General features: G+C 43.0%; 3 protein-coding genes across 5 annotated transcripts in view; all 3 read right to left on the minus strand.

The window, feature by feature from the left end:
• The window catches only part of LOC105030087 (NACHT, LRR and PYD domains-containing protein 12), a 21,586-nt gene extending 17,017 nt beyond the window's left edge, over positions 1–4,569 (minus strand). The window contains exons 1-3 of one of the 3 annotated variants that reach the window (XM_034294379.1): positions 4,341–4,569; positions 3,050–3,287; positions 1,031–1,132 (exon numbers count right to left, since the gene is read on the minus strand). In XM_034294379.1, coding sequence (XP_034150270.1) covers positions 1,031–1,132; positions 3,050–3,264 — 317 coding nt within the window. In that variant the 5' untranslated portion in view covers positions 3,265–3,287; positions 4,341–4,569. The remainder of the gene's footprint in view (positions 1–1,030; positions 1,133–3,049; positions 3,288–4,340) is intronic. The other 2 variants (XM_034294378.1, XM_034294377.1) reach the window with 2 other exon arrangements.
• A 9,768-nt stretch (positions 4,570–14,337) lies between these two features.
• On the minus strand, positions 14,338–18,446 carry LOC109616100 (zinc finger protein 883-like). The gene is made up of 2 exons (XM_020049571.2): positions 18,064–18,446; positions 14,338–16,573 (listed from the first exon to the last, which is right to left on the minus strand). The coding sequence occupies exons 1-2, from the start codon at positions 18,314–18,316 to the stop codon at positions 15,168–15,170; spliced, it is 1,659 nt and encodes a 552-aa protein (XP_019905130.2). The 5' UTR covers positions 18,317–18,446; the 3' UTR covers positions 14,338–15,167.
• A 518-nt stretch (positions 18,447–18,964) lies between these two features.
• LOC105030073 (zinc finger protein 239-like) lies at positions 18,965–23,560 on the minus strand. The gene is made up of 2 exons (XM_010903733.3): positions 23,005–23,560; positions 18,965–20,689 (listed from the first exon to the last, which is right to left on the minus strand). The coding sequence occupies exons 1-2, from the start codon at positions 23,324–23,326 to the stop codon at positions 19,875–19,877; spliced, it is 1,137 nt and encodes a 378-aa protein (XP_010902035.1). The 5' UTR covers positions 23,327–23,560; the 3' UTR covers positions 18,965–19,874.
• Positions 23,561–25,145: the final 1,585 nt, after the last annotated feature.

Below are 25,145 nucleotides of genomic sequence, written 5' to 3' on the forward strand. Positions count from 1 at the left end.
AGTAAGAGAGACCTTTATCAACACCCCCAGAGGGTGGAGGAGACCTGTCAACACCCCCAGAGGGTGGAGGAAACAGGTATCAACACCCCCAGAGTGTGGAGGAAACAGGTAACACCACCAACAGATGGAGGGGGAGACCTGTATCAACACCACCAGAGGGTGGAGGAGACCTGTATCAACACCACCAGAGGGTGGAGGAGACCTGTATCAACATCACCAGAAGGTGGAGGAGACCTGTATCAACACCACCAGAGGGTGGAGGAGACCTGTATTAACACCACCAGAGGGTGGAGGAGACCTGTATTAACACCACCAGAAGGTGGAGGAGACCTGTATCAACACCACCAGAGGGTGGAGGAGACCTGTATCAACACCACCAGAAGGTGGAGGAGACCTGTATTAACACCACCAAAGGGTGGAGGAGACCTGTATTAACACCACCAGAGGGTGGAGGAGACCTGTATCAACACCACCAGAAGGTGGAGGAGACCCTTATGAACACAGTTATTTCTTATTAAACTAAATCTTGTAAAACTCTCGTTTTTGTCACGGTCTGAACCAGGTTGTGACAGAAACGTAATTAATATCAATAATGTGAGTGTCTAAACTGAATATGATGAGACTACAAGTCAATGCAAACTCAGACCAACCAGCGAGAACATTCACTGGGGAGTATCTCAGGCACTTCAGTTCATGTACCCTTGTAGTACAATTAAAGTCTTACATATAGCCCGTTTAAATATACGTTGTGGTTATTGAGAATGGCTGTTCATATATTTAACGCAAAAATAATTCATTATAAGTGTAGCCTAAACTTTTTTTGCTATAATGGCCATTGATCACATGAACAGAAATCCTACAATTATGCATATTTAGTAAGTTATACAGAACACCTCGAAACCAGGAAACAAGTGATACATATTTAGTGAGTTATATAGAACACCTCTAAACCAAGAGACAAATTATACATATTTAGTGAGTTATATAGAACACCTCTAAACCAGGAGACAAATGATCCTTCAGTTCTTACCCTGGATCAGTAGAGATGTCTCCCTCTCTGAATTGATTTGGCAGATCCATAGAATGGTCACTCTTCATGGACAGGCAGCTGGGTACAGTGGAGACTGGTCTCCTGGAGGACCATAACCAAATTATAGTCATGTAACAACAGTTGGCTACAAGTTATATCAGTGACCTTCAACTACAGTTGTGCCTATAAGTTTGCATGTCCTGGCAGAAATAGTGTAATGTTTGCATTGATTTTGAAAATATGACTGATCATGCAATAAAACAAAAACAAATTAAGGATAGTGATTATATGAAGTCATTTATTATCACATAGTTGTTTGGCACCTTTTTAAATCATAATGATAACAGAAATCCCCCAAATGGCCCTCATCAAAAGTGTACATACCTATGAATGTTTGGCCTTGTTACAGACACACAAGGTGACACACACAGGTGAAAATGACAATTAAAGGTGAATTTCACACACCTGTGGCTTTTTAAATTCCAATTAGTGTCTGTGTATAAATAGTCAATGGATGCACTGAGCAGGCTAGATACTGAGCCATGGAGAGCAGAAAAGAACTGTCAAATGACCTGCATAACAAGGTAATGCAACTTTATAAAGATTAAAAAGTATATAAAATGATATTCAAAGCCTTGCAAATGCCAGTCAGTACTGTTCAATCACTTATTAAGATGTGGAACATTTGGGATCTCTTGATACCAAGCCAAGGTCAGGTAGACCAGGAAAGATTGCAGCCAAAACTGACAGAAGAATTGTTCAGGATACAAAGAAAAACCCACAGGTAACCTCAGGAGAAACACAGGCTGCTCTGGAAAAATACAACAATGCTCGAACAAAAATTAGCTGCATGGAAGAAGCCTTTGAACATGCCAGAAAAAAGCCCTGTTACAATTTGCTCGACAACACCTTGACACGCCTCACAGCTTCAGGCACACTGTAATTTGGTGTGACTAGACCAAAATAGAGGTTTATGGTGACAACCATAAGTGCAATGTTTGGAGAGGGGTCAACAAGGCCTATAGTGAACAGAATACCATCCCCACTGTGAAGCATGGTGATGGCTCACTGATGTTTTGGGGTGTGTGAGCTCTGAAGGCATGGGGAATCTTGTGAAAACTGATGGCAAGATGAATGCAGCATGTTATCAGAAAATACTGGCAGACAATTTGCATTCTTCTGCATGAAAGCTGTGCATGGAACGTTCTTGAACTTTCCAGCATGACAATGACCCTAAACACAAGGCCAAGTTGACCCTCCAGTGGTTACAGCAGAAAAAGGTGAAGGTTCTGGAGTGGCCATCACAGTCTCCTGACCTTAATATCATCGAGCCACTCTGGGGAGACCTCAAATGTGCGGTTCATGAAAGACGACCAAAGACTTTACATGACCTGGAGGCATTTTAACAAGATGAATGGGCAGCTATACCACCTGCATGAATTCAGGGCCTCAGACAACTATTACAAAAGACTGCACGCTGTCATTGATGTTAAAGGGGTCAATACACAGTATTATGAACTAAGGGTATGCAGACTTTTGAACAGGGGTCAGTTAATTTTTTTCTTTGTTGCCATGTTTTGTTTTATGATTGTGCCATTCTGTTATGACCTACAGTTGAATATGAATCCCTTAAGAAATAATAGACATGTGTTTTGCCTGCTCACTTTTCTGTACAAATGGCACATATATTACCAATTCTCCAGGGAATGAAAACTTTTGAGCACAACTGTATATAGTATGAAATGATACACATCACTAGCAAGAAGCAGTGTTTAGGTAAACAAGTCTTATCATGCATAAGCAGAAATTTCTGTGTAAAACGTTTGCAGTCATTCGCACTCATAGAGTGGAGTTTATTTACACAAACATCAAGGGAAGATGCTTAACAATGACTTTGCTGTTTTAAGTCTAGTATGTTCATATTTGATATTATCTCTAAAGTAACTGAAGACCCTAATCATTGAGCTCATGTTCAGTGGCTCTACATATGACAATACAAAATACATGTAAACCTCTCACCTCACAGCTTCTATGTTCAGCTCCATAGATGGATTCATTTTAGAAGTAGCGGTCCCCTCCTCTCTCCTAGAACACCTCCTTTTGGGGGCAGTGGTCCCCTCCTCTCTCCTAGAACACCGCCTTTTGGGGGCAGTGGCCCCCTGCTCTCTCCCAGAATATCTCATTTTGGGAGCAGTGGTTCCCTCTCTCTCCTCAGTGGCCCTGTCATCATCCATTCTAAATCTGCACAGAGAAAAACCTATAAAATCATGTCAAAACGTTCTGTGAGTGTGTTACTATCAGATTAATCAACCTCACTTTCTAAACGTCAGCTGAAAATGCAATGTGACAGAATTACAGCCATATACTGAAGTAGTCATCCACATTACAGCCCCAGGTGTTCAGTAAAGACCAAAGACTGAACACAATGGCAACAGTAAAGATTCACTTGTTCCTAGGTTACCACAGCTAACTAATAAGTGAAAGTAACCGGTAAGTGGGTCTGAATCAGATCTGATGTCCAAATGCCTTTGGAGTTCACAGTACATCGTCTCTTACTTTCATTGTAACAGTCTACTGATCAGTCAGACACTCACAGCATAAAAAACTAAAGAAGATATTTAAAATGTTATTGTAAAATTCAATACTATCACGATTGTCAATACCAAAATGATCAATACCAAATGACTGACATAGTTAATTATTAGTATTTCATGTTTTGTATCATTTGAATGGTAAAAATATTGATTAACTGGGGATCAGGTCAAGTATAATCACAATGCAGGCCAATGCTTAATATTGATTAAGGACTACTATTGATAAGACACAACACGGCTCTACTAATAACCATTACTCAGGAGCATTTTTATTGGCATTTACTTGGAGAACATTTGATTGTATTGTACTGATCAACAACATTTGCATGTTGAAGGAATCTATCATGTTTAAGTGGATGCTGTCTCTTTAAGAAAGTTATGTAATGAGGCCCAGTCTGAGAACAGGAAACACTTTTGTTTTTGAGAGACTGCATATTAATTAGTAATATTGTTTATAATCAGCTTACTAACCACATATGTTGCATCGTAGACACAAACAAAGTACCAGGGTTTATTAAATTAAGTAGATTATGGTTGTGAAACAGTAGGAAACGTCAGTCTAAAACTAGAAGCTACCAGTCTCTTCTTAGCTTGTACAAGTGTTCTATCTTGAATGGACATTGTTTAATGAACAGTGATTAACAATAAAACCATTTATACATTTATTATATTATTCAAGTGTATTAAGCACCTGTGAAGAAGGGAGAATTACTCACTTAATTTCCTCTTGCTTTGACCGTCTTCTGTTGTGTTCTGAGTCACAAAATGGATCCTGAACAGAAAACTTTTACTTTCGTTTTGAATTCTGCTACAGAATACAGGAGGAGGAGCATAAAGTTCTATAAAGCCTAGATGGTGTTATATGGTAAGGGTGGTATTGGAGTTGGCCAGGAGGGGGCGGTGGCGCACCATGTTTGTGGGCTGTTGCACTGTTAAAAGCAGAGAAGAATGCGCCGTGGGGGGGGGGGTGCTTGTGGGTGCTTGTGTGTGTATTGCTGGCTACAGAGATGAGTCCTAATAAAGAGAGACCATTCTGAAGTTCCCGTTGTGTATGAGTTTCTCTTTGGAATCTACGATACAACATATGGCGACGAGGATGGGATGGAAGTCAGAACTGTGGAGCAGCGGATTTCTGTGTGGCAGATAAAAACAGGACGCCAACGGGGTGGGTTGAAGAAAGTTAATCACCACCACCTGGGGTACTGACTGAACTATGGCTGGTATGCTGGGATCCGTTACGCCGTTTGACAATAAGTCACAATCATGGGAGGAGTATTGTGAAATATTGAACCATTTTTTTATGGCGAATGATGTTGAGGAACCAGAGAAAAAACTAGCCATATTATTGAGCTGTGTGGGAGCCCAGACATACACACTGATGAGAAATTTCCTGAGTCCTGTGAAACCGGGATTGAAAAGTTTTGAGGATCTGGTGGGTTTTCTGAAAGACCACTTTAATCCAAAGCCCAGTGAAATAGTTCAACGGTGGAAATGTAATTCCCATAACAGACACAGAGATGAAAGCCTGGTGGAATATGTGGCTGAACTGAGGAGGCACAAGACACACCGTTATGCTGAGAGACAGACTAGTGTGTGTTAATGATGACGGCATACAGCAGAGATTACTGGCTGAGGATGGACTGACGTTTGAGACAGAGACAGACTAGTGTGTGTTAATGATGACGGCATACAGCAGAGATTACTGGCTGAGAATGGACTGACGTTTGAGACAGAGACAGACTAGTGTGTGTTAATGATGAGGGCATACAGCAGAGATTACTGGCTGAGAATGGACTGACGTTTGAGACAGAGACAGACTAGTGTGTGTTAATGATGACGGCATACAGCAGAGATTACTGGCTGAGAATGGACTGACGTTTGAGACAGAGACAGACTAGTGTGTGTTAATGATGAGGGCATACAGCAGAGATTACTGGCTGAGAATGGACTGACGTTTGAGACAGAGACAGACTAGTGTGTGTTAATGATGACGGCATACAGCAGAGATTACTGGCTGAGAATGGACTGACGTTTGAGACAGAGACAGACTAGTGTGTGTTAATGATGAGGGCATACAGCAGAGATTACTGGCTGAGAATGGACTGACGTTTGAGACAGAGACAGACTAGTGTGTGTTAATGATGACGGCATACAGCAGAGATTACTGGCTGAGAATGGACTGACGTTTGAGACAGCGACAGACTAGTGTGTGTTAATGATGAGGGCATACAGCAGAGATTACTGGCTGAGGATGGACTGACATTTGAGACAGAGACAGACTAGTGTGTGTTAATGATGAGGGCATACAGCAGAGATTACTGGCTGAGAATGGACTGACGTTTGAGACAGAGACAGACTAGTGTGTGTTAATGATGAGGGCATACAGCAGAGATTACTGGCTGAGAATGGACTGACGTTTGAGACAGCACTGAGGAAAGCTCAGGCAGTTGAAGCTGCTAATAAGGATATGGCTGATTTGCATAACGATAAAGGAAGTCGAACTGTTTTCAAGATGGACACAGGAGAAAAAAGTAAGTCAACTTTTATAGGACTGTGCTATCGATGTGGTGGAGGTAACCATGGGCCCAAGGACTGTAGATTTGCCAACGAAAAGTGTTATAATTGTGGGAAAATTGGTCTTGTAAGACGAGTGTGTAGAATGAAACCACAAGAAACTGCTGTTGATAAAGACAAGACATTTTGGAAATGGGGGAGAGGAATTCAATCGAAGAGGGCTAATTATCTTCAAGAAGAGGAAGGGCAGGATCAGGTTGAAGACGTGTTCACCATGTATAGTATAGAGACACCACAGCCTCATGTACCCCCCATGACACAGACCTTGGTTGTAAATGACTGCCCTGTAAAGTTTGAAATTGACACTGGATGTAGTGTGACTGTTTTATCACAGATGCAGTATGGAGAAATAGAAGCTAAGAAGAATTGGCCTAAACTTAAAACAAGCTCACTCAGTTTAAAAACATACACCGGACAGTCAGTGCACGTTCTGGGTACCATCAAGGTTCAAGTTAAGCACAAAGAGCTCATCAAAGAACTCACAGCAGTGGTGGTGGCTGGATCTGGGCCTAATTTACTGGGACAGTCATGGCTCTCAGAGCTGGAACTCTGGAAAAAGTGAGTAAAATTAAAGACAGTTCGGAGTTGTTGCAAGATATCCTATGGAAACATGAAATTGTTTTCAAAGATGAACTGGGAACGTTAAAAGGAGCCACTGCTAAGATTCATGTACCAAGTAATGCAAAACCTCATTTTTTTTAATCGAGGTCACTGCCGTTCGCTATGAGAGAGAAAGCCGAAACTGAACTGGATCGGCTGATCAAGGATCGTATTATAGAGCCTGTGAAATTCTCTGAGTGGGCAGCACCTGTTGTGCCTGTTTTAAAATCTGATGGATCTGTAAGGCTTTGTGGAGACTATAGAGTAACCATTAACAGAGAGTCGTCATTGGAACAGTATCCCATTCCTCAGATGGAGGACATGTTTGCAGTTTTAGCTGGAGGTGAAAAATACAGCAAGTTAGATATGAGTCATGCATATCAACAGATTCTGTTGGATAAATCATCACAGCCATATGTGACTGTGAATACACATAAAGGGTTGTTCACGTACACCAGATTATCTTTTGGAGTGAGTTCCAGTCCAGCAATCTTCCAGAGGACCATGGAAGGAGTTCTGAAAAATATTCTGATGGTCACTGTATATCTGTATGATATCTTGCTGACAGGCAGAGTTGATCAGGAGCATTTGAGGACACTGGATAAAGTGTTGCAGCGGCTGGAGGAGTATGGTTTGAGGTTAAAAAGGGGGAAGTGTAAATTCTTGGAAAAGGAAGTCATTTTCCTGGGACATAAAGTGGATGCCACTGGTATTCATCCGGTTCCTGAGAAAATCCAGGCAGTTCAAGATGGACCAAGACCAACATCAGTAACAGAGCTGAGAGCATATTTGGGACTGTTGAATTTCTATAACAGATTTCTGCCAAACCTCTCAACACTGCCGGCTCCATTACACCTGCTTTTGAAGAAGGAAGTCCCCTGTTGCTGGAAAGAGGAACAAGAGGAAGCTTTTAAAAAATCCAAGGAACTACTGCAGTCTAACCGGGTGTAAATCCACTAGGATGAGAAGAAAGAGTTCGTACTTTCTTGTGATGCTTCAGCATACGGTGTGGGGGACGTGTTAGCACATCGAATGACAGATGGGCTGGAGAGACCGATTGGGTTTACTGTTTACTGAATGAACTTAACGCTGTGCCACAGATGGTCTCTCGAAGAATTATGAGATGGTCAGTGATGTTGGGGGCCTATAAGTATGTCATGTCTTACAGAGCTGGCAAGGACAATGGAAATGCCAATGCCCTCAGTCGTCTTCCTGTTCCAGAGATTCCAGTGAGAGAATCAAAGGAGGATTATGTCTTAATGCTGGACAGTGTTTTTAGTCCTTTGACGACATCTCCCCAAGCGTATTGGACATCTCGAGATCCTGCCCTCTCTAGAGTCCGTGAGTATGTGCTTAAAGGTTGGCCTGATCACAGTAATACCACTGAGTTTGACCCTTATAAACAGAGACAACAAGAACTCAGTGTTCAAAATGGGTGTGTGCTGTGGGGAGTTCGCCTCATCATTCCAGAGCAAGGACGTTTGGGTTTGCTGAAGCAGCTGCATCCATCTCACCCAGGTATGTCGAGGATGAAAGGCCTGGCCAGGAGTTACTTGTGGTGGGCAAACCTAGATGGTGACATTGAGGCCAGAGTAAAAGATTGTACTGTGTGTCAAGAACAGAGAAAAGCCCCTGACAGCCGTGGGAGTGGCCACGACAGCCATGGAAAAGAGTGCATATGGACTATGCTGGTCCACTCCTGGGGAAGATGTTTTTAATTTTAGTCGATGCCCATTCTAAGTGGATTGAGGCCTATCCAGTAAATTCAGTGACTACTCTTGAGTGTCTAAGGAAGGGTTTCAGTACTCATGGCATTCCGGAAATGATGGTGTCTGATAACCGTCAGTGCTTTGTAAGTGAAGCAAGCAAAGAATTTATGTCTAAGAATGGAATAACACATGTTACTTCAGCTCCGTATCATCCATCACCAAATGGCCATGCGGAGCGGGCAGTTCAAACTTTTAAGGGACCACTGTGGAGACCAAGTTGCATAGAGCTTTGTTCAGTTATCATATTACACCCCAGTCGACCACGAGATTGTCGCCTGCAGAAATGATGATGGGGAGGAAATTGCGATGCACCCTAGACAAAATACACCCTGATTTCAACAGAAAAATTTAATTGAAACAACAAGTTCAACAAGAGCAACATGACCATCATGCAAAATCTCGCTATTTTGAAGTAGGAGACATGGTGTACACTAGGAATTTTGGATATGGACCAAAATGGGTGCCGGGAGTTATTCAGGATGTCACAGGACCTGTATCCTATAAAGTAGCACTAGGGAGTGCCCAAGTAGGGCGACGTCATGTGGATCAGTTATTCCGTCGACAACAAATAGTGAGGCTGACTAAAGACGTTCAAGCGGTTCGATTCGATGAGGCTGATGTTGTGTCAATGGACGCTGACATGCAAATGCCGGAATCAATTCCAGCTGTAGATAATTGAGAGCCTGAAAGTTTGGCATCTGGAGGTCGAAGCAGCCAATTGCCAGAGTCACCCAGTGCTCAACGAAGGCCTGAACTGACACAAACCTCAGCTGGAAAGGGGCCCGAGAGTGAACCCTCTGGATGTCTGCGACTTTCAGGAAGAGAGAGGAAACCACCAGCATTGGGAACAGAGCACATCACTCTGGTTCCTAAATCTTTGCACTGGTTTCCAGTCAGTTACAGAATAGATTTTAATGTGGTGCATTTAGTCTAGAAATCACTGAATGGTTTAGGCCCTGAATACATTTCTGATATGTATGCAGAATATAAACTGAGCAGGGCTCTTAGATCCATGAACTCAGGTCAGCCAATAGAACCCAGAGTCCAAACTAAACATGGTTAAGCTGCGTTTAGCAGTTATGCTGCAACTGGAATAAACTACGAGAAGGCTAAACAGTGCTGTTAAGTTTAAGTGCTCAGTCATAGGCGCGTGAAAAGAGAAGTATTTTTAACCTGGATTTAAAAATGGATACGCTTGGGGCATGTCTAAGATCTTCTGGTAGTTTATTTTGAAGACCAAGGTAGGAAAAGCAATTCTTTAATGACAGAGTCAAATTGTCCTAAGCTACGCCTCGACTGTGGCTCACAGAAGGAGCAAACGTACAAAATTTTTACAAATATCAATAGCAGGAACCACATTAGTAGAAAATACATTTGTGTCGTTTCAAAGAAACATTTGCCAAAACAGTGGCAGAATAAATTCAACAAACATTGTTTCAAGACCAAGGACAGTACATTGTCAGAGAAAAGTTGCTCTGTATTCGATGTCCAGCATACAACAATAAAACATGCACCACAACAAGAAATGTCATGTGCCCAGTACTTTTAACTGCAATTTTATTACTTTTGTTTTTACCACACAACCAGGGATCTAAAGTTGAAATAATATTTTACACATTATATTCAAAATGATATGAACAAGATAGCAACAAAAAGCTAACTGTAGATAAAAACAAAATGTCCACTCACCATTATGATTATCATTTAAAAGTCCATTCTCCTGTCCTTTATGAAATGGATAATGGCAGGTTCGTGTAGCTTGTCTTTTGATTTTAAATCTGAAAGAAGTTCTTGTTTGATTGAGATCAAAGCCAGGGCTGACAGCCGGGCCATCCCCATCATTACCTACACTCATTGCAAAAAGTCTGCCAGCTAGCTAGTTCCAAGCATGAGAAAACTAGATAAGGCTCGCTACTGCCTCTGAATTAGTGATGTATACTTAGGCCCTCTAGAGAGCCTTGAGGCATCATACAGTTCAAAGCCTGAGGGCCTAGCCAATGAGCGCTGAGCACAGCTAGATAATTTCTACCAACATACTACCAAAGATACTATCCAATTCTGACTGGATATTTGTTTCTCTTGGATAGTAACCCTTCTTATTCCAACACAAATTGAAGAAATTCAATGATAAGATCATTACAATTAAGACAAAAAAGATGAAATCAATGAAAGTTATAATATATAAAAATATATACAGATTTGATCTATCCTCTCTGAGGGCGTCGAGGGCCGTGACAGTTCCCCACTAACAATCTGCAATGACATCTCAGTAAGAAACATCCCTTAAGGAGCCTCACAGAGTATCTGCAGGTTTCAGGAAGTTATATTTAAGACGTTTTAAGACTTTAATGCCACATAGAATTCAATTTAAGGCTAATTTCATAACAACACCCTATGCAAATAAAAATAAAAAATATATATATATATATTTTTTTAAAATAAATAAATAAAACAGGACAGAAGTACCCCTCCAAGAACTGCCACCTTAACGTGGTGGAGGGGTTTGAGTACCCGAGTGACCCTAGGAGCTATGTTGTCTGGGGCTATATGCCCCTGGTAGGGTCTCCCAAGGCAAACAGGTCTTAGGCGACGGGTCAGAATTAGAGCGGTTCAAAACCCCCTTAATGATGTATAAAATTTTGAGTACCGTGACGTCGCCCAGTATGGCGCAGCCGGGGCCCCACCCTGGAGCCAGGCCCGGGGTTGGGGCTCGTATGCGAGCGCCTGGTGGCCGGGCCTTCCCCCATGGGGCCCGGCCGGGCTCAGCCTGAACGGGCGACGTGGGGCCTCACCACCCACAGGAGGGACCATAAGGGGCCGGTGCGAAGAGGATCGGGCGGCAGTCGAAGGCAGGGGCCTAGACAACCCGATCTCTGGACACGGAAACTGGCTCTAGGGACGTGGAATGTCACCTCGCTGGCGGGGAAGGAGCCTGAGTTAGTGCGTGAGGTTGAGAGGTTCCGATTAGAGGTAGTCGGGATCACCTCTACGCACGGCTTGGGCTCTGGAACCACACTCCTTGAGAGAGGATGGACTCTTCACCACTCTGGAGTTGCCCATGGTGAGAGGCGGCGGGCTGGTGTGGGTTTGCTTATAGCTCCCCAGCTCTGCCGCCATGTGTTGGAGTTTACCCCGGTGAACGAGAGGGTCGTTTCCCTGCGCCTACGGGTCGGGGATAGGTCTCTCACTGTTGTTTGTGCCTACGGGCCAAACGGCAGTGCAGAGTACCTGACCTTCTTGGAGTCTCTGGGAGGGGTGCTGGAAAGTGCTCCGACTGGGGACTCTATCGTTCTACTGGGGGACTTCAACGCCCACGTGAGCAATGACAGTGACACCTGGAGGGGCGTGATTGGGAGGAACGGCCCCCCTGATCTGAACCCGAGCGGTGTTCAGTTATTGGACTTCTGTGCTAGTCACAGTTTGTCCATAACAAACACCATGTTCAAGCATAAGGGTGTCCATCAGTGCACGTGGCACCAGGACACCCTAGGCCGCAGGTCGATGATCGACTTTGTTGTCGTCTCATCTGACCTGCGGCCGTATGTCTTGGACACTCGGGTGAAGAGAGGGGCGGAGCTGTCAACTGATCACCACCTGGTGGTGAGTTGGATCCGATGGCAGGGGAGGAAGCTGGACAGACTCGGCAGGCCCAAGCGTACTGTAGGGTCTGCTGGGAACGTCTGGCCGAGTCTCCTGTCAGAGAGATCTTTAACTCCCACCTCCGGTAGAGCTTCGACTGGATCCCGAGGGAGGCTGGAGATATTGAGTCCGAGTGGACCATGTTCTCCACCGCCATTGTCGAAGCGGCCGCTCAGGGCTGTGGCCGTAAGGTCTCCGGTGCCTGTCGAGGCGGCAATCCCCGAACCCGGTGGTGGACACCGGAAGTAAGGGATGCCGTCAAGCTGAAGAAGGAGTCCTATCAGGCCTGGTTGGCTTGTGGGACTCCTGAGGCAGCTGACGGGTACCGACAGGCCAAGCGGGCTGCAGCCCGGGTGGTTGTGGAGGCAAAAACTCGGGCCTGGGAGGAGTTCGGTGAGGCCATGGAGAAGGACTATCGGCTGGCCTCGAAGAGATTCTGGCAAACCATCCGGCGCCTCAGGAGAGGGAAACAGTGCCCTACCAACGCTGTTTACAGTAGAGGTGGGCAGCTGTTGACCTCAACTGAGGATGTCGTCGGATGGTGGAAGGAGTACTTCGAGGATCTCCTCAATCCCGCTGTCACGTCTTCCATTGAGGAAGCAGAGGATGAGGGCTCAGAGGTGGACTCGTCCATCACCCGGGCTGAAGTCACTGAGGTGGTCAAGAAACTCCTCGGTGGCAAGGCACCGGGGGTGGATGAGATCCGCCCTGAGTACCTCAAATCTCTGGATGTTGTGGGGCTGTCTTGGTTGACACGCCTGTGCAACATCGCGTGGCGGTCGGGGACAGTGCCTCTGGGATGGCAGACCGGGGTGGTGGTCCCTCTTTTTATGAAGGGGGACCGGAGGGTGTGTTCCAACTATAGGGGGATCACACTTCTCAGCCTCCCCGGGAAAGTCTATGCCAGGGTTCTGGAGAGGAGAATACGGCCGATAGTAGAACCTCGGATTCAGGAGGAACAGTGTGGTTTTCATCCGGGCCGTGGAACACTGGACCAGCTCTATATCCTCTACGGGGTGTTGGAGGGTTCATGGGAGTTTGCCCAACCAATCCACATGTGTTTTGTGGATTTGGAGAAGGCATTCGATTGTGTCCCTCGCGGCATCTTGTGGAGGGTGCTTCGGAAATATGGGGTCCTGGGTCCTTTGCTAAGGGCTGTCAGGTCCCTGTACAACCGAAGCAGGAGCTTGGTCCGCATTGCCGGCAGTAAGTCAGACTTGTTCCCAGTGCATGTTGGACTCCGGCAGGGCTGCCCTTTGTCACCGGTTCTGTTCGTAATTTTTATGGACAGAATTTCTAGGCGCAGCCAGGGGCCGGAGGGTGTCAGGTTTGGGGACCACACAATTTCGTCTCTGCTCTTTGCAGATGATGTTGTCGTGTTGGCCCCTTCTAACCAGGACCTTCAGCATGCACTGGGACGGTTTGCAGCCGAGTGTGAAGCGGTGGGGATGAAAATCAGTACCTCCAAATCCGAGGCCATGGTCCTCAGTCGGAAAAGGGTGGCTTGCCCACTTCAGGTTGGTGGAGAGTGCCTGCCTCAAGTGGAGGAGTTGAAGTATCTAGGGGTCTTGTTCATGAGTGAGGGAAGGATGGAACGGGAGATTGACAGACGGATCGGTGCAGCTTCTGCAGTAATGCAGTCGATGTATCGGTCTGTCGTGGTGAAGAAAGAGCTGAGCCGCAAGGCGAAGCTCTCGATTTACCAGTCAATCTACGTTCCTACTCTCACCTATGGTCATGAGCTTTGGGTCATGACCGAAAGGACAAGATCCCGGATACAGGCGGCCGAAATGAGCTTTCTCCGCAGGGTGGCCGGGCGATCCCTTAGAGATAGGGTGAGAAGCTCGGTCACCCGGGAGGAGCTCAGAGTAGAGCCGCTGCTCCTCCACATCGAGAGGGGTCAGCTGAGGTGGCTTGGGCATCTGTTTCGGATGCCTCCGGAACGCCTTCCTGGGAAGGTGTTCCGGTCCCGTCCCACCGGGAGGAGAACCCGGGGAAGACCTAGGACACGCTGGAGGGACTATGTCTCCCGGCTGGCCTGGGAACGCCTCGGTGTCCCCCCGGAAGAGCTAGAGGAAGTGTCTGGGGAGAGGGAAGTCTGGGCATCCCTGCTTAGACTGCTGCCCCCGCGACCCGGCCCTGGATAAGCGGAAGAAGATGGATGGATGGAGGACAGAAGTACCCACTATTGTTAGATCAGTAAGCCTACTGCTAACAACGTTACTGGCTGTACTTCGCAGGAATGTCCTCTGTGATACGACCAAACAAAACTTAGAAATGCCTGGTATTTGACGGAGGCTTTTCGCAGCATTTTCTCACACTTCATATTTAAATCTCATAAATGTGCCAAGTTGGAGACTTCTCCAACTTCTCCAACAAAAAATGTGCCATTGTCCAACAACCTCAGATTGAATTTGTACTTTCCCATAGTTCCTGCTGGACATTTAACAGCCAATGTCCACTATGTAGCTAAATTATCTAGCTTGGTGCTAGCTAGCGAGCTACCTCATGAACAACTGTGTTTGGAGAAAAGCAGCCAACCATCACGAGTGTCTTGCTGATATCTAACATTCTGACTGAAAATGTGGTTTCCCACTGCACGCAACCAGAGCTAAAATGCGTTCAGAGAGAAGTTGAAGAGGCACCACCGTCTTTCAGATCCGCTGTGTGGGAACATTTTGGATTCAGCGTTGAATACGATGACGAGGGTAAGAAGACCGTAAATATAGTACTGCAAGCATTGCTTTGCCACTGTCAGCTACTAGAGTGGCAACACTTCTAACATGATTATGTTTTCATACCTGAAACCGTACAGTTAACGTGACCCACAAACCGCCGTACGTACCGAACCATGGGCCCACTGTACCACTGCATCCCTGCTGTTCACTCAGACAAACAGTCAGACACCTTCAACCAGAGTGACTGTAGCCCCTCGCTACCCAGGTCTTCTGTTAGATCATTTTACACACTACTTTCCAAGTCAGATGGATCTCCTGTGTGTATTTTCTGATGTTTAATGAGACACGTTGAATTAGAATAGCTCTTCCCACACTGATCAAAGCTGTAACGTTTCTCTCCTGAATGTGTTCTCTGGTGTTTCGTCAGTTGCCCAGACTGAATGAAACCCCTGCCACACTGGTCACAGATATAAGGTTTCTCTCCTGTATGTATTCTCCTGTGTACTGTTAGGCTCATCAAATGAGTGAATCTCCTCCCGCATTGATCACAGCTATAAGGCTTCTCTCCTGTGTGTGTTCGCTGGTGTGCAATCAGTCCATATGCAGAAGCTAAGCTCTTCCCACATTCAGAGCAGTGGAATAGTTTCTCTCCTGTGTGCGTTCTCTGGTGGACTACAAGATGGTTTAATGTAGTAAAACTATTCCCACAAACATCACAGCTGTAAGGTTTCTCTCCTGTGTGTATTCTCTGGTGTGTATTCAGGCTCCCTAAATGAGTGAATCTCTTTCCACACTGATCACAGCTATATGGTTTCTCTCCTGTGTGTATTATCTGGTGTGTGATCAGGGTACTTGAGCTTGTAAAGCTCTTTCCACATTCAGAACAGTGGAATGGTTTCTCTCCTGTGTGTGTTCTCCTGTGTACTACCAGGTGACTTGATGTAGTAAAAGTATTCCCACAAACATCACAGCTGTAAGGTTTCTCTCCGGTGTGAATTCTCTGGTGTGTAGTCAGGGTCCACAACTGATTGAATCTCCTACCACATTGATCACAGCTATAAGGCTTCTCAGTGACATGAGTTCTCTGGTGTGAAGTCAGTCCACATGAGGCAGTAAAACTTTTCCCACAATCAGGGCATTGGAATGGTTTCTCTCCTGTGTGTTTTCTGTGGTGTACTACCAGCTGGTTGGAACTAGTAAAACTATTCCCACAAACATCACAACTATAAGGCTTTTCTCCTGTGTGTATTCTCTGGTGTGTAGTCAGGGTCCCTGACTGAGCGAATCTCCTCCCACATTGATCACAGCTATATGGTTTCTCTCCTGTGTGGGTCCGCTGATGTATGGTCAGATTTAATAACTTAGCAAAGCTTTTGTTACAGTCAGAGCAGTGGTATGTTCTCCTTTCAGTGTGTATTCTCTTGTGTTGAGTCAAGTTTCCCAAATGAGTGAACAACATTCCACATTGTGAGCAGACAGGACGTTTCTCTCCTGTATGGATTCGCTGCTTTTTATTTACATCTGAGGAAAATATTAAGCCTTTCCTGTAGCCCGAGCAGCGAGGTTTCATCCCGGTGGGTTTCTGTTGGTGTTCAGATTTGGAGAGTCTTTTCTCTATGTGGTGCACATCATGATGTTGTTGAGACTCCCCATCGGATCCTGGATTGTCACATGTCTCTCTTCTATAAACTGCAAATAGAGATCAATAATAAAATCAATAAAAGAACACTAGACCTGATAAACTCTTCAAGACGATTTTCTTTTTGTCTCGTTCAGCATATTTTTCTTTCTTATCTTGCAATTTTTCCCAAGATCCCTAGAGAATTTCAAAAAACTTCCCTGTACCAAATGACTAAGTGAGACTGACCATTTCAAAGTCATTCAGTAAAAATAACTAATTTGAGTCAGTAACAGCCAAAACATGCAGGACCTGTAATCAGTGAGGTAAAGACTACATCAAAGATCACAGCCAGGCCATAAGGCTTCTCAACTAGCAACACTGATCCATGATTATACTGATTACAAATTATCATTCCAAATGTTAATGTACATTAGAATATGTTAATGTGCCATTCATAGGCATATTACACTTACATTTATAATATTTAATATTTCTACCCATACTGTTCATATTCCCCATTCTACACTCTTTAACATTGCTGCTAGTTTACATTTCTATTTATATTTTTGCTTTATATATTTCTTAATTCTTACTGTGTAGATGTCGTGTGCCATGTCACAATCATTTCATTGTTCAGAATGTTATTCAGTGAATTTGATAAATAAAAGACTTATCTCCATATCTTCTGACCTTTAATCAGTCTGATCTGCAGTGCCCCTTTAAAGGGACAATCCCTGATTGGCACATCATTTTCGGGACTTTTTAAAATTGAAAGTGCACAGCCCTCACATTCAACTATAAACCTGGACCGAGGTAAAGTTCATTTGATATTCGATATTGGACATTCAACAGATATTCAAACCCCGACATCAGGTCCTGTTTTCCCGTACTCAGTGACACTATAACCCAGTGAGTCATACGAGGTATACAGCCATCTGCTCATGGTTAGGGACCGTCTCAAAGTTATGTACTCAATCGCTTTTTAACCATGTGGCTTAGAAACCCCAAACGCCTTTCTGATTGTTCAGAGAGAACACCCATACTTTGCACAGCCTTTGGATCACAACGTTGTGTATCTGCAGAAGTGGTTTAGGGATTGTCGTTGTTCTATGATTCTCATTAAAGTATTGGATTCACAAGTTACTGAGTTGTTGCATTTGTGTTTTTGAAAGAGTGGACCTGATTTTTCCACAACAAAGACTAGATAGTTCAGGAGAAATCGAGGGCCATTTCAGAACTGGGTAAAACTGCTTTGAATATTTTGCACTCACTGCCAATGACAATCCCACCAGACAGATCGCCGGGACAACGGTTGTTCATTTGTGAATCCTTATGCAGCCATATACCCGGAGGTGGTGCAAAAAAACGTTACTGCTTCTCTGTCGTTTAGAGCTTCTCCAACCTCTTTTTGGGGACACCCTCCATCAGGTACGGTAGTTTGGGACGCTATAATGTGTGAGGGAATCCCAGCAGATTTGCGAAACAGTAAAAATAAGGTTCTTACCTGCAAGTTTCTATTTGATATTGCTAAAAACGTTGTTTTAAAAACGATACTTACTGGTGCTCTTGTGGTTTCCATTCTCTTCCTCTTTTAGAGACATTTCCCCATCCTGAATAATTCCAAATGCAACCTCCTCCTTCACAAAATCTTCCCGGTCCACTTTCACTCCAAACAGGTCTTTTTTCACAATAACATCACCGTCTGGTTCTTTTCGTAACGTGCCCACTTTCTTATTCTCTTTCACCAAAGCTTCAGCTTGCGTCCAGCATACCTCTTCAACCGTAGGGGGGGTGAGGTTAAATGAACTCATTGTCGGGACGTTAGGCTAATGTTAACTTAACCAGCCTGCTGACGTAAACATCAAATGAAATTGCGTTAATGTAACAGTACTGGTTTTAAGCAGCATTGGCTTTTTTGTTTGGGTTATATTTGGCTTTTGAGCCACAATGGTGGCTGAGCTTTTGAAGAAGCACCTTACTACATTATACGTCACACTAGCAACATCGTCCGCAAGACCAACATTGCCCTCTGCTGACTGGAGTTCGTAACGCAGTTCCGAACTTCCAGGAAAAAGTGAACTACATAGTCATACACAATGTACATAGACAGGACCATGAGTTGATTAATGCAAGATTAAATTAAAATCTATCGAGGCTGAACCCTTAAAGAAGGAATTCTGTCATGGTTTGAACATTAAGCTAGCAAGCAGGACTCGCTTTAGGATATCGTCCTTATTTCAGCATAACTGGGGTTATGTTCAGGCATTGCGGTTAGGGTTACAGTACTGGTTTAGGAGTAAAGAATAGGAAACAATGGCCCTCGTATGATCATTTCACCAACAGAGCTGGTATTCATCAACATTGTCTTTGACTAGGAACATACCAAATACAAACAAACCGCAATATTAAATATTGTGTCACTACTGTATGAATGTATTATTTATTTACAAGTATGTGAATACATACATGAGCATATAAATACAAAATAAGTTGAACAGTCACAAAAAATACATAAGGGACAACAATTGTGTTCCCCAGTTAGTATGTGAACCCTTTCATTCCATTGCTTGTGGCGCCTCCAACAGCTGCGAAAACCTGAAGTAAACATCTCCTGTAGCCACTTATCAGGTTCTGATGTATTTCTCTGAGGGATTTTTGCCCACTGCTGCAAAACTCAGCCAAATGTGTACGGTTTGAGGATTGTCTGGCATGTCTTGCACACTTCCAGCCAAAGCATATAGATTTGAGTAATAGCTTTCTCCACATTTTGTCAGCTTAAATTTAATTAAATTTAGATTTTTTTGCAAACAAACTACACACAATACCCCCTACCAAAAATTTTTTTGTATTTATTTTAATAATACGTATGTATCTATAGCAATAACTGTGGCATGCATGTTTCTTTTATCATTTCATATTATATATACATACAGTACCAGTCATATTTAGACACATTCAAAGGTATTTCCTTAGTTTTACTATTTTCCACATTGTAGAATAATGGTGAGGACAACAGAACTATGAAACGACACATGTGGAATCATGTAGTAACCAAAAAAGTGTTTAACAGATTAACAAAATACATTTATATTTCAGATTCTTCAAAGTAGCCACCCTTTGCCTTGATGATCTCTTCACACACACTTTGCATTCTCTGAAACAGCTTTATGAGGTAGTCAAAACCCCTTCTCCATGGTTTGTTGAGTTATAGACTTATCTAATCTTGCCTGTTTCTAGCTACAGAAAGTATTTCAGCACACTCTGAGATAATGGATATTGAAATTCTCATCCCACACTTTTGTTCAGCTACCCAAGTCTACTGCTAGAAATCCCCAGGTCTACTGCTAGAGATTGGTTCTGAAGTTGGCATCATTCTACACTATGTGAATCTCCTGAATGCCTTTTCTGGTGCTTAAACAGAGTTCTTGAATAAGAGTATGTCTTACCACAGCGATCACAGCTATAAGGTTTGTCTCCGGTGTGTATTCTCTGGTGCGATTTTAAATGTGCTGACCTAACAAAACTCTTTCCACAATCAGAGCAAAGGTAAGGTTTCTCTCCTGTGTGTACCCGCTGGTGTCTAGTCAGCTCACCTGAAATACTAAAGCGCTTTCCACAATCTGAGCAGTGGTACGGCTTCTCTCCAGTGTGTTTTCTCTGGTGTACCACCAGCTGGCTTGAAGTAGTACAGCTCATTCCACAGTCTGAGCAGTGGTAAGGCTGCTCTCCTGTGTGTATTCTCTGGTGTGATACAAGGTGGCTTGATGTAGTAAAGCGCTTACCACAGTCTAGACAGTGGTAAGGCTTTTCTCCTGTGTGTTTTCTATTGTGTACAGTCAGATCTCCTGACTGAGTGAATCTCTTTCCACATTGATCACAGCGGTAAGGTTTTTCTCCTGTGTGTGTCCGCTGGTGAATTGTCAGGTTGCCCGATTGAGTAAAACTCTTCCCACAGACTAAACAATGGTAAGGCTTATCTCCCCTGTGAATTCTCAAGTGCAATTTAAGTGAATCCAATCCAGAGAAAGTCTTTCCACATTCAGGGCAGTACTGAGGTTTCTTCCCTATGGGTATCTGCTGGTGTTGCTTGAGGTGTTCTGATGTGGATATAATCTTCTCTCTATTGTCCGCATCACAATGTCGTTGAGTTTCCCCAGAGGATCCAGGATAGTCATGTCTCTCTCCTGTGTAAATGAAAATGTGGGTTGTCAATGCAGTGAACTACAAAATGACTATAAATGTTAGAAATGCTTTAATAACAGACATTTTATTTTAATGTAAATGTAGGAAACCATAACCTTGTTATGCCAGAAGAAAGCCTCTAGTCTTCAAGAGTAGAGGATGGGATTATAACCTTCAAAATATATTTTTTAAATTAAGACAAACACAGCGTTCCGTTTGATAAAACACGAACTGAATACCAATACCAATAACTGACCACCAATATGGAGCAACAACAACTCTGTAGTACACTTGACACCAAACCTAGACATGATGTCACACACCCGCTCAAACAAAGGAAGAAAGACTGATCTACTGATTACAAAGATCTATTTACTTTTGCAGATGTTAAATCTCTGGCCAGAATCCATGCAACAATTGAAAAGTTGCGTGAAGAGATGAATGAACTACGAACAAGCCTAAAGTTTAGTCAGAAAAAAATTGTAACCCTTCAAAAAGAAAACTTAACATTTGTGGCTACAGTGAAAACCAATTCACTCCAACATTTGGAAGGTATATGTTGAAAACCGAGGATTACAATAATTGTTGTTGGAAATATAATCATGGAGAAAGAGGGAGAATTAAATTCTCAGGAATTCCAGAAAACCAGCCTTCTAAAAATTCAGAACTTCTGGTTAAAGTTTTTTTTCAAAATGCCTTATAACTATCATCCAAGACTGTAAAAATAACCTTTCAAAGAGTGTATATAATCAGAGAATGTAATTATACAACCAAGGTACCACGGCCGATCATCATAAAGTTTGACATTTATAAACAAAAATAATTGGACAAAAGCAAAGGAAAAGAGTTCAAAGTGACTCCGCTTGCAATCAGTTGTCAAGAGATTAATGATTGAAAGAATGCGCTGTGATCATCATTTGACTGGCATCCACATTAATCCCTATGAATTCCCAAGGTTACAGGGCTACTGGAAATGTAATCAAAGCCTACTAAATGACTACACATTTATAACCAAAACAAGGGAATTTAGAACCTACTTCTTTATAGATAAGATCGGTACAGTCAACCTTGTACACCATAGATGCTTTGAAATGTACTTTTAAAGGCTGCACAAAATAATACATAGCTACCTGGCTAAAGTTGCCTTGGTCAACTTCCGGGTCATCTCACAATTCACTGTATTAATGGCACTGACTACACCAAGAATCGTTTTTTATGTCATGTGAAAAATAAGAGTCTATTTGGAATAGTAAACCAGAGAAATTAAAACGGGCATATCTATGTAGCAAAGTTTAATTATCTAATGTCATGGCTTTAAATCAATCTCTGAAAGCCTCGATTATACCAAAAAAGAAAAATTCAAGCAGACTAATAAGAAGGGCTCATCCAATGTTTAAATTGGGTGAGTTTGCCATAGTACAGATTAAAATGTGTACTTTTAAATGGCAAGTATATGGAACACTGTTTAAAACATCTACCTTTTTAAATGAATCCATCCAGAGTTGGTTACAACTTCAGTTTAATCCTCCAGAATACCCAGATCAAATATAGCAGCAAATAACACGACTGAACTCAAATATATGAATAGAAGGTAAAACAATTTTCATAGAAAAAACATTTAAGAAACCTATCATGTTTGTTAATGACATAACTAGTACAGACAATAAAATGCTTTCTTAAAAGAAATTCCCTTGATGTACATGAAGAATCATCAATCAAAAGTATGGGATCACTGCAGCTCTGCCACCAGAAGGTAAGCAGAAATTAAAACAACAAAACGTGATTTAATAAACCATTCTGTCACTTGAGCCGAGGTTACCCATCTGTTTTGAGGGACAGTATGGATTTTGGATCAGTGTAATAGATCGAACAGCATACAATATTAACAATAAACCAACTAGTCCAGGCGATGAGGCTAAACAGCAGGAAGACAATCCGAAATAAACAAGCTGGTGTTAGGTCGATGTTCCGAACAATACTATCCTTACTATAATAATGTATCTTAAGAAACTTACACATTGCGTGCAGAAAAAAAAGGCACATTTGAGTTTAAAAACACCTTAACCTGGAATTTTGCAGTCTTCTGTTGACATTATTATTATTCCAAATTTTATTATAACAAATTTGCTATTAAATATTTCGATTAAGAAATGTCATATCTGAATGTCTACTCCAGATTATATAACATCCCTAATGGAACGTGTAACATCCCTAACGGTCAATTACCTTTAGAAACTATCCGATTGTGTACACGCAAGCATTGGTCGAACATGCTTTCATCCGTTGTGGAGTCTGTCATTTTTATAAAGATACTTACGGCTACAAAGATATCCAGTGCACTCATCTTCTCCATCTTTCTTTGGGACAGTCGTCTTCCCCTTCTCTTGCACTCTGAAAACGTTATTTTCCTCATTTTCTTCCTCTTCTTTCACAGTAACACCCTCCTCTTTGACTGTGAACGCATCCTCCTCTTTCAACTCAGCTAATTTCTCTTTCACCGGAATAGCCTCACTCTTTACTTCTTTTGTGACATCCTCTTGTTCTTTCTCTTCTTTCACAACAATGTTCAGCCACAGACCGTTTCTCTCCGTCCAGCAGACCTCTTCTTTAGCTGGGATAGAGTAGTTTAGTGAACTCATGTTTGGGGGTGTTGGCTAACTAGCTATCTAACAATAGCGACCAGAATAATCAATCAGCCGGGTACCTAGCTAATAACGGCGTAAATATACAATTGGAATGGGTAACAACTAGCTAAATACAGCAGATTTGTGCGTAAAACACAGTGGTATATATCCACGTTTAAAGAGCTTTAACTGTTTAGCTGTTTTAGCAACCAACTGCAGTAGATGACAAGTGATGTTTTTATTGTTGATGAAAGCTTCTTTTGCGGTGTGGTTTAACAGCGGGCAACAAGTATCCCTGCCACCAACTGGACGGGGTGAAAATTGTCTTGTTGTTTTTTGCTCTATAAAATTTCAGGCTGTAAAAGCAATTTGTAACAATTGCTGATGTGAAAATGGCTTTAGAAAATACATTTGATTGATGTATTGATTATACTTCTGCATGTTCACCACAACATAGAAATACTCCGGGACTCACGTCACCAACCTTACGTCATTTGGGCGTGGCTTATACTGGGTAGAGTAATCTATCGTCGCCTGATTGATCGATGAAACAGCCTTTGACCAGACACAAACCGTTGAAGATAATTTTTTTGTCTTTGAAGGAATGGGTGGTTCAAGAAAACGGATTTGACAGATGAAATACATTAAATATGGGAAGTGTGTAAGTAGGAACTACCAGTATATAGAATTCCTAAATCACCAATGGGACGCTCCTCACTACACTCCATCCACCTCACAAATGCATTTGTTTGTCTGATTTAGAGACTTGACACTTACAAAACACAATTAAATGTTCAATTGTTAATGAGGTTTCTTTATTTTAAAACTATAGGAGAAATGTGTAATTTTATGCTTGTTTTATTCCTTCAATGTGGACTATGAATTGCAAGTCACTGTGTCCCAAATGTGATGTTTATTGAACTCCTGGCCTGTATGGATGGATAAAACCCTTATTGAAACCTTATGAAGTTTTATACATCTAACATCTTGTCCGCTTTCAAGAGACATCAATGCAAAGTCCTGGCTGCTGTAAAAAAAGTGAATAATAGTTAAACAGCTATACATGCTATTTTCAGACACCCAAATAATTTAAATATTTAAAACATGTGTTTAATAAGTTACTGCCTCCGAGGGGCGTTTCTGTTGAATAAAGTCTAAAATGTCTAAACATGAAAAATCTGTTGTTGTAAATACATTGACTCCTGAATATCAGTACCAAAGGTTTTCATTGATAATTGAAGCTGATCAGGAGTGATAGACCATCCCTGGTTTATGGCCCACAGAGCATATCAGCATCTCTAGGGAGGTGGTTTAGGGTTCTAGGGTGGTGGTCCAGGGGTCTAGGGTGGTGGTTTAGGGGTCTAGGGTGGTGGTTTAGGGTTCTAGGGTGGTGGTCCAGGGGTCTAGGGTGGTGGTTTACGGTTCTAGGGTGGTGGTCCAGGGTTCTAGGGTGGTGGTTTAGGGGTCTATGGAGGTGGTTTAGGGTTCTAGGGTGGTGGTCCAGGGGTCTATGGAGGTGGTTAAGGGTTCTAGGGTGGTGGTTTAGGGGTCTATGGAGGTGGTTTAGGGTTCTAGGGTGGTGGTTTAGGGGTCTATGGAGGTGGTTTAGGGTTCTAGGGTGGTGGTTTAGGGGTCTATGGAGGTGGTTTAGGGGTCTAGGGTGGTGGTTTAGGGGTCTATGGAGGTGGTTTAGGGGTCTAGGGTGGTGGTTTAGGGGTCTAGGGTGGTGGTTTAGGGGTCTAGGGTGGTGGTCCAGGGGTCTAGGGTGGTGGTTTAGGGGTCTATGGAGGTGGTTTAGGGTTCTAGGGTGGTGGTTTAGGGTTTAGGGTGGTGG

The sequence above is a fragment of the Esox lucius genome, chromosome 9 (genome assembly GCF_011004845.1).
Source record: "Esox lucius isolate fEsoLuc1 chromosome 9, fEsoLuc1.pri, whole genome shotgun sequence".
Lineage (NCBI taxonomy): Eukaryota > Metazoa > Chordata > Actinopteri > Esociformes > Esocidae > Esox > Esox lucius.

Excerpts from the sequence above, each read along its gene's own strand:
- LOC109616100 (XM_020049571.2), bottom strand. The coding sequence starts at position 18,316 with ATGAGTTCATTTAACCTCACCCCCCCTACGGTTGAAGAGGTATGCTGG. Across the intron at positions 16,574-18,063 it reads TGGAAACCACAAGAGCACCA|TTTATAGAAGAGAGACATGT; the intron begins GTAAGTATCGTT and ends CTCTATTTGCAG.
- LOC105030073 (XM_010903733.3), bottom strand. The coding sequence starts at position 23,326 with ATGAGTTCACTAAACTACTCTATCCCAGCTAAAGAAGAGGTCTGCTGG. Across the intron at positions 20,690-23,004 it reads CACTGGATATCTTTGTAGCC|GAGAGAGACATGACTATCCT; the intron begins GTAAGTATCTTT and ends TCATTTACACAG.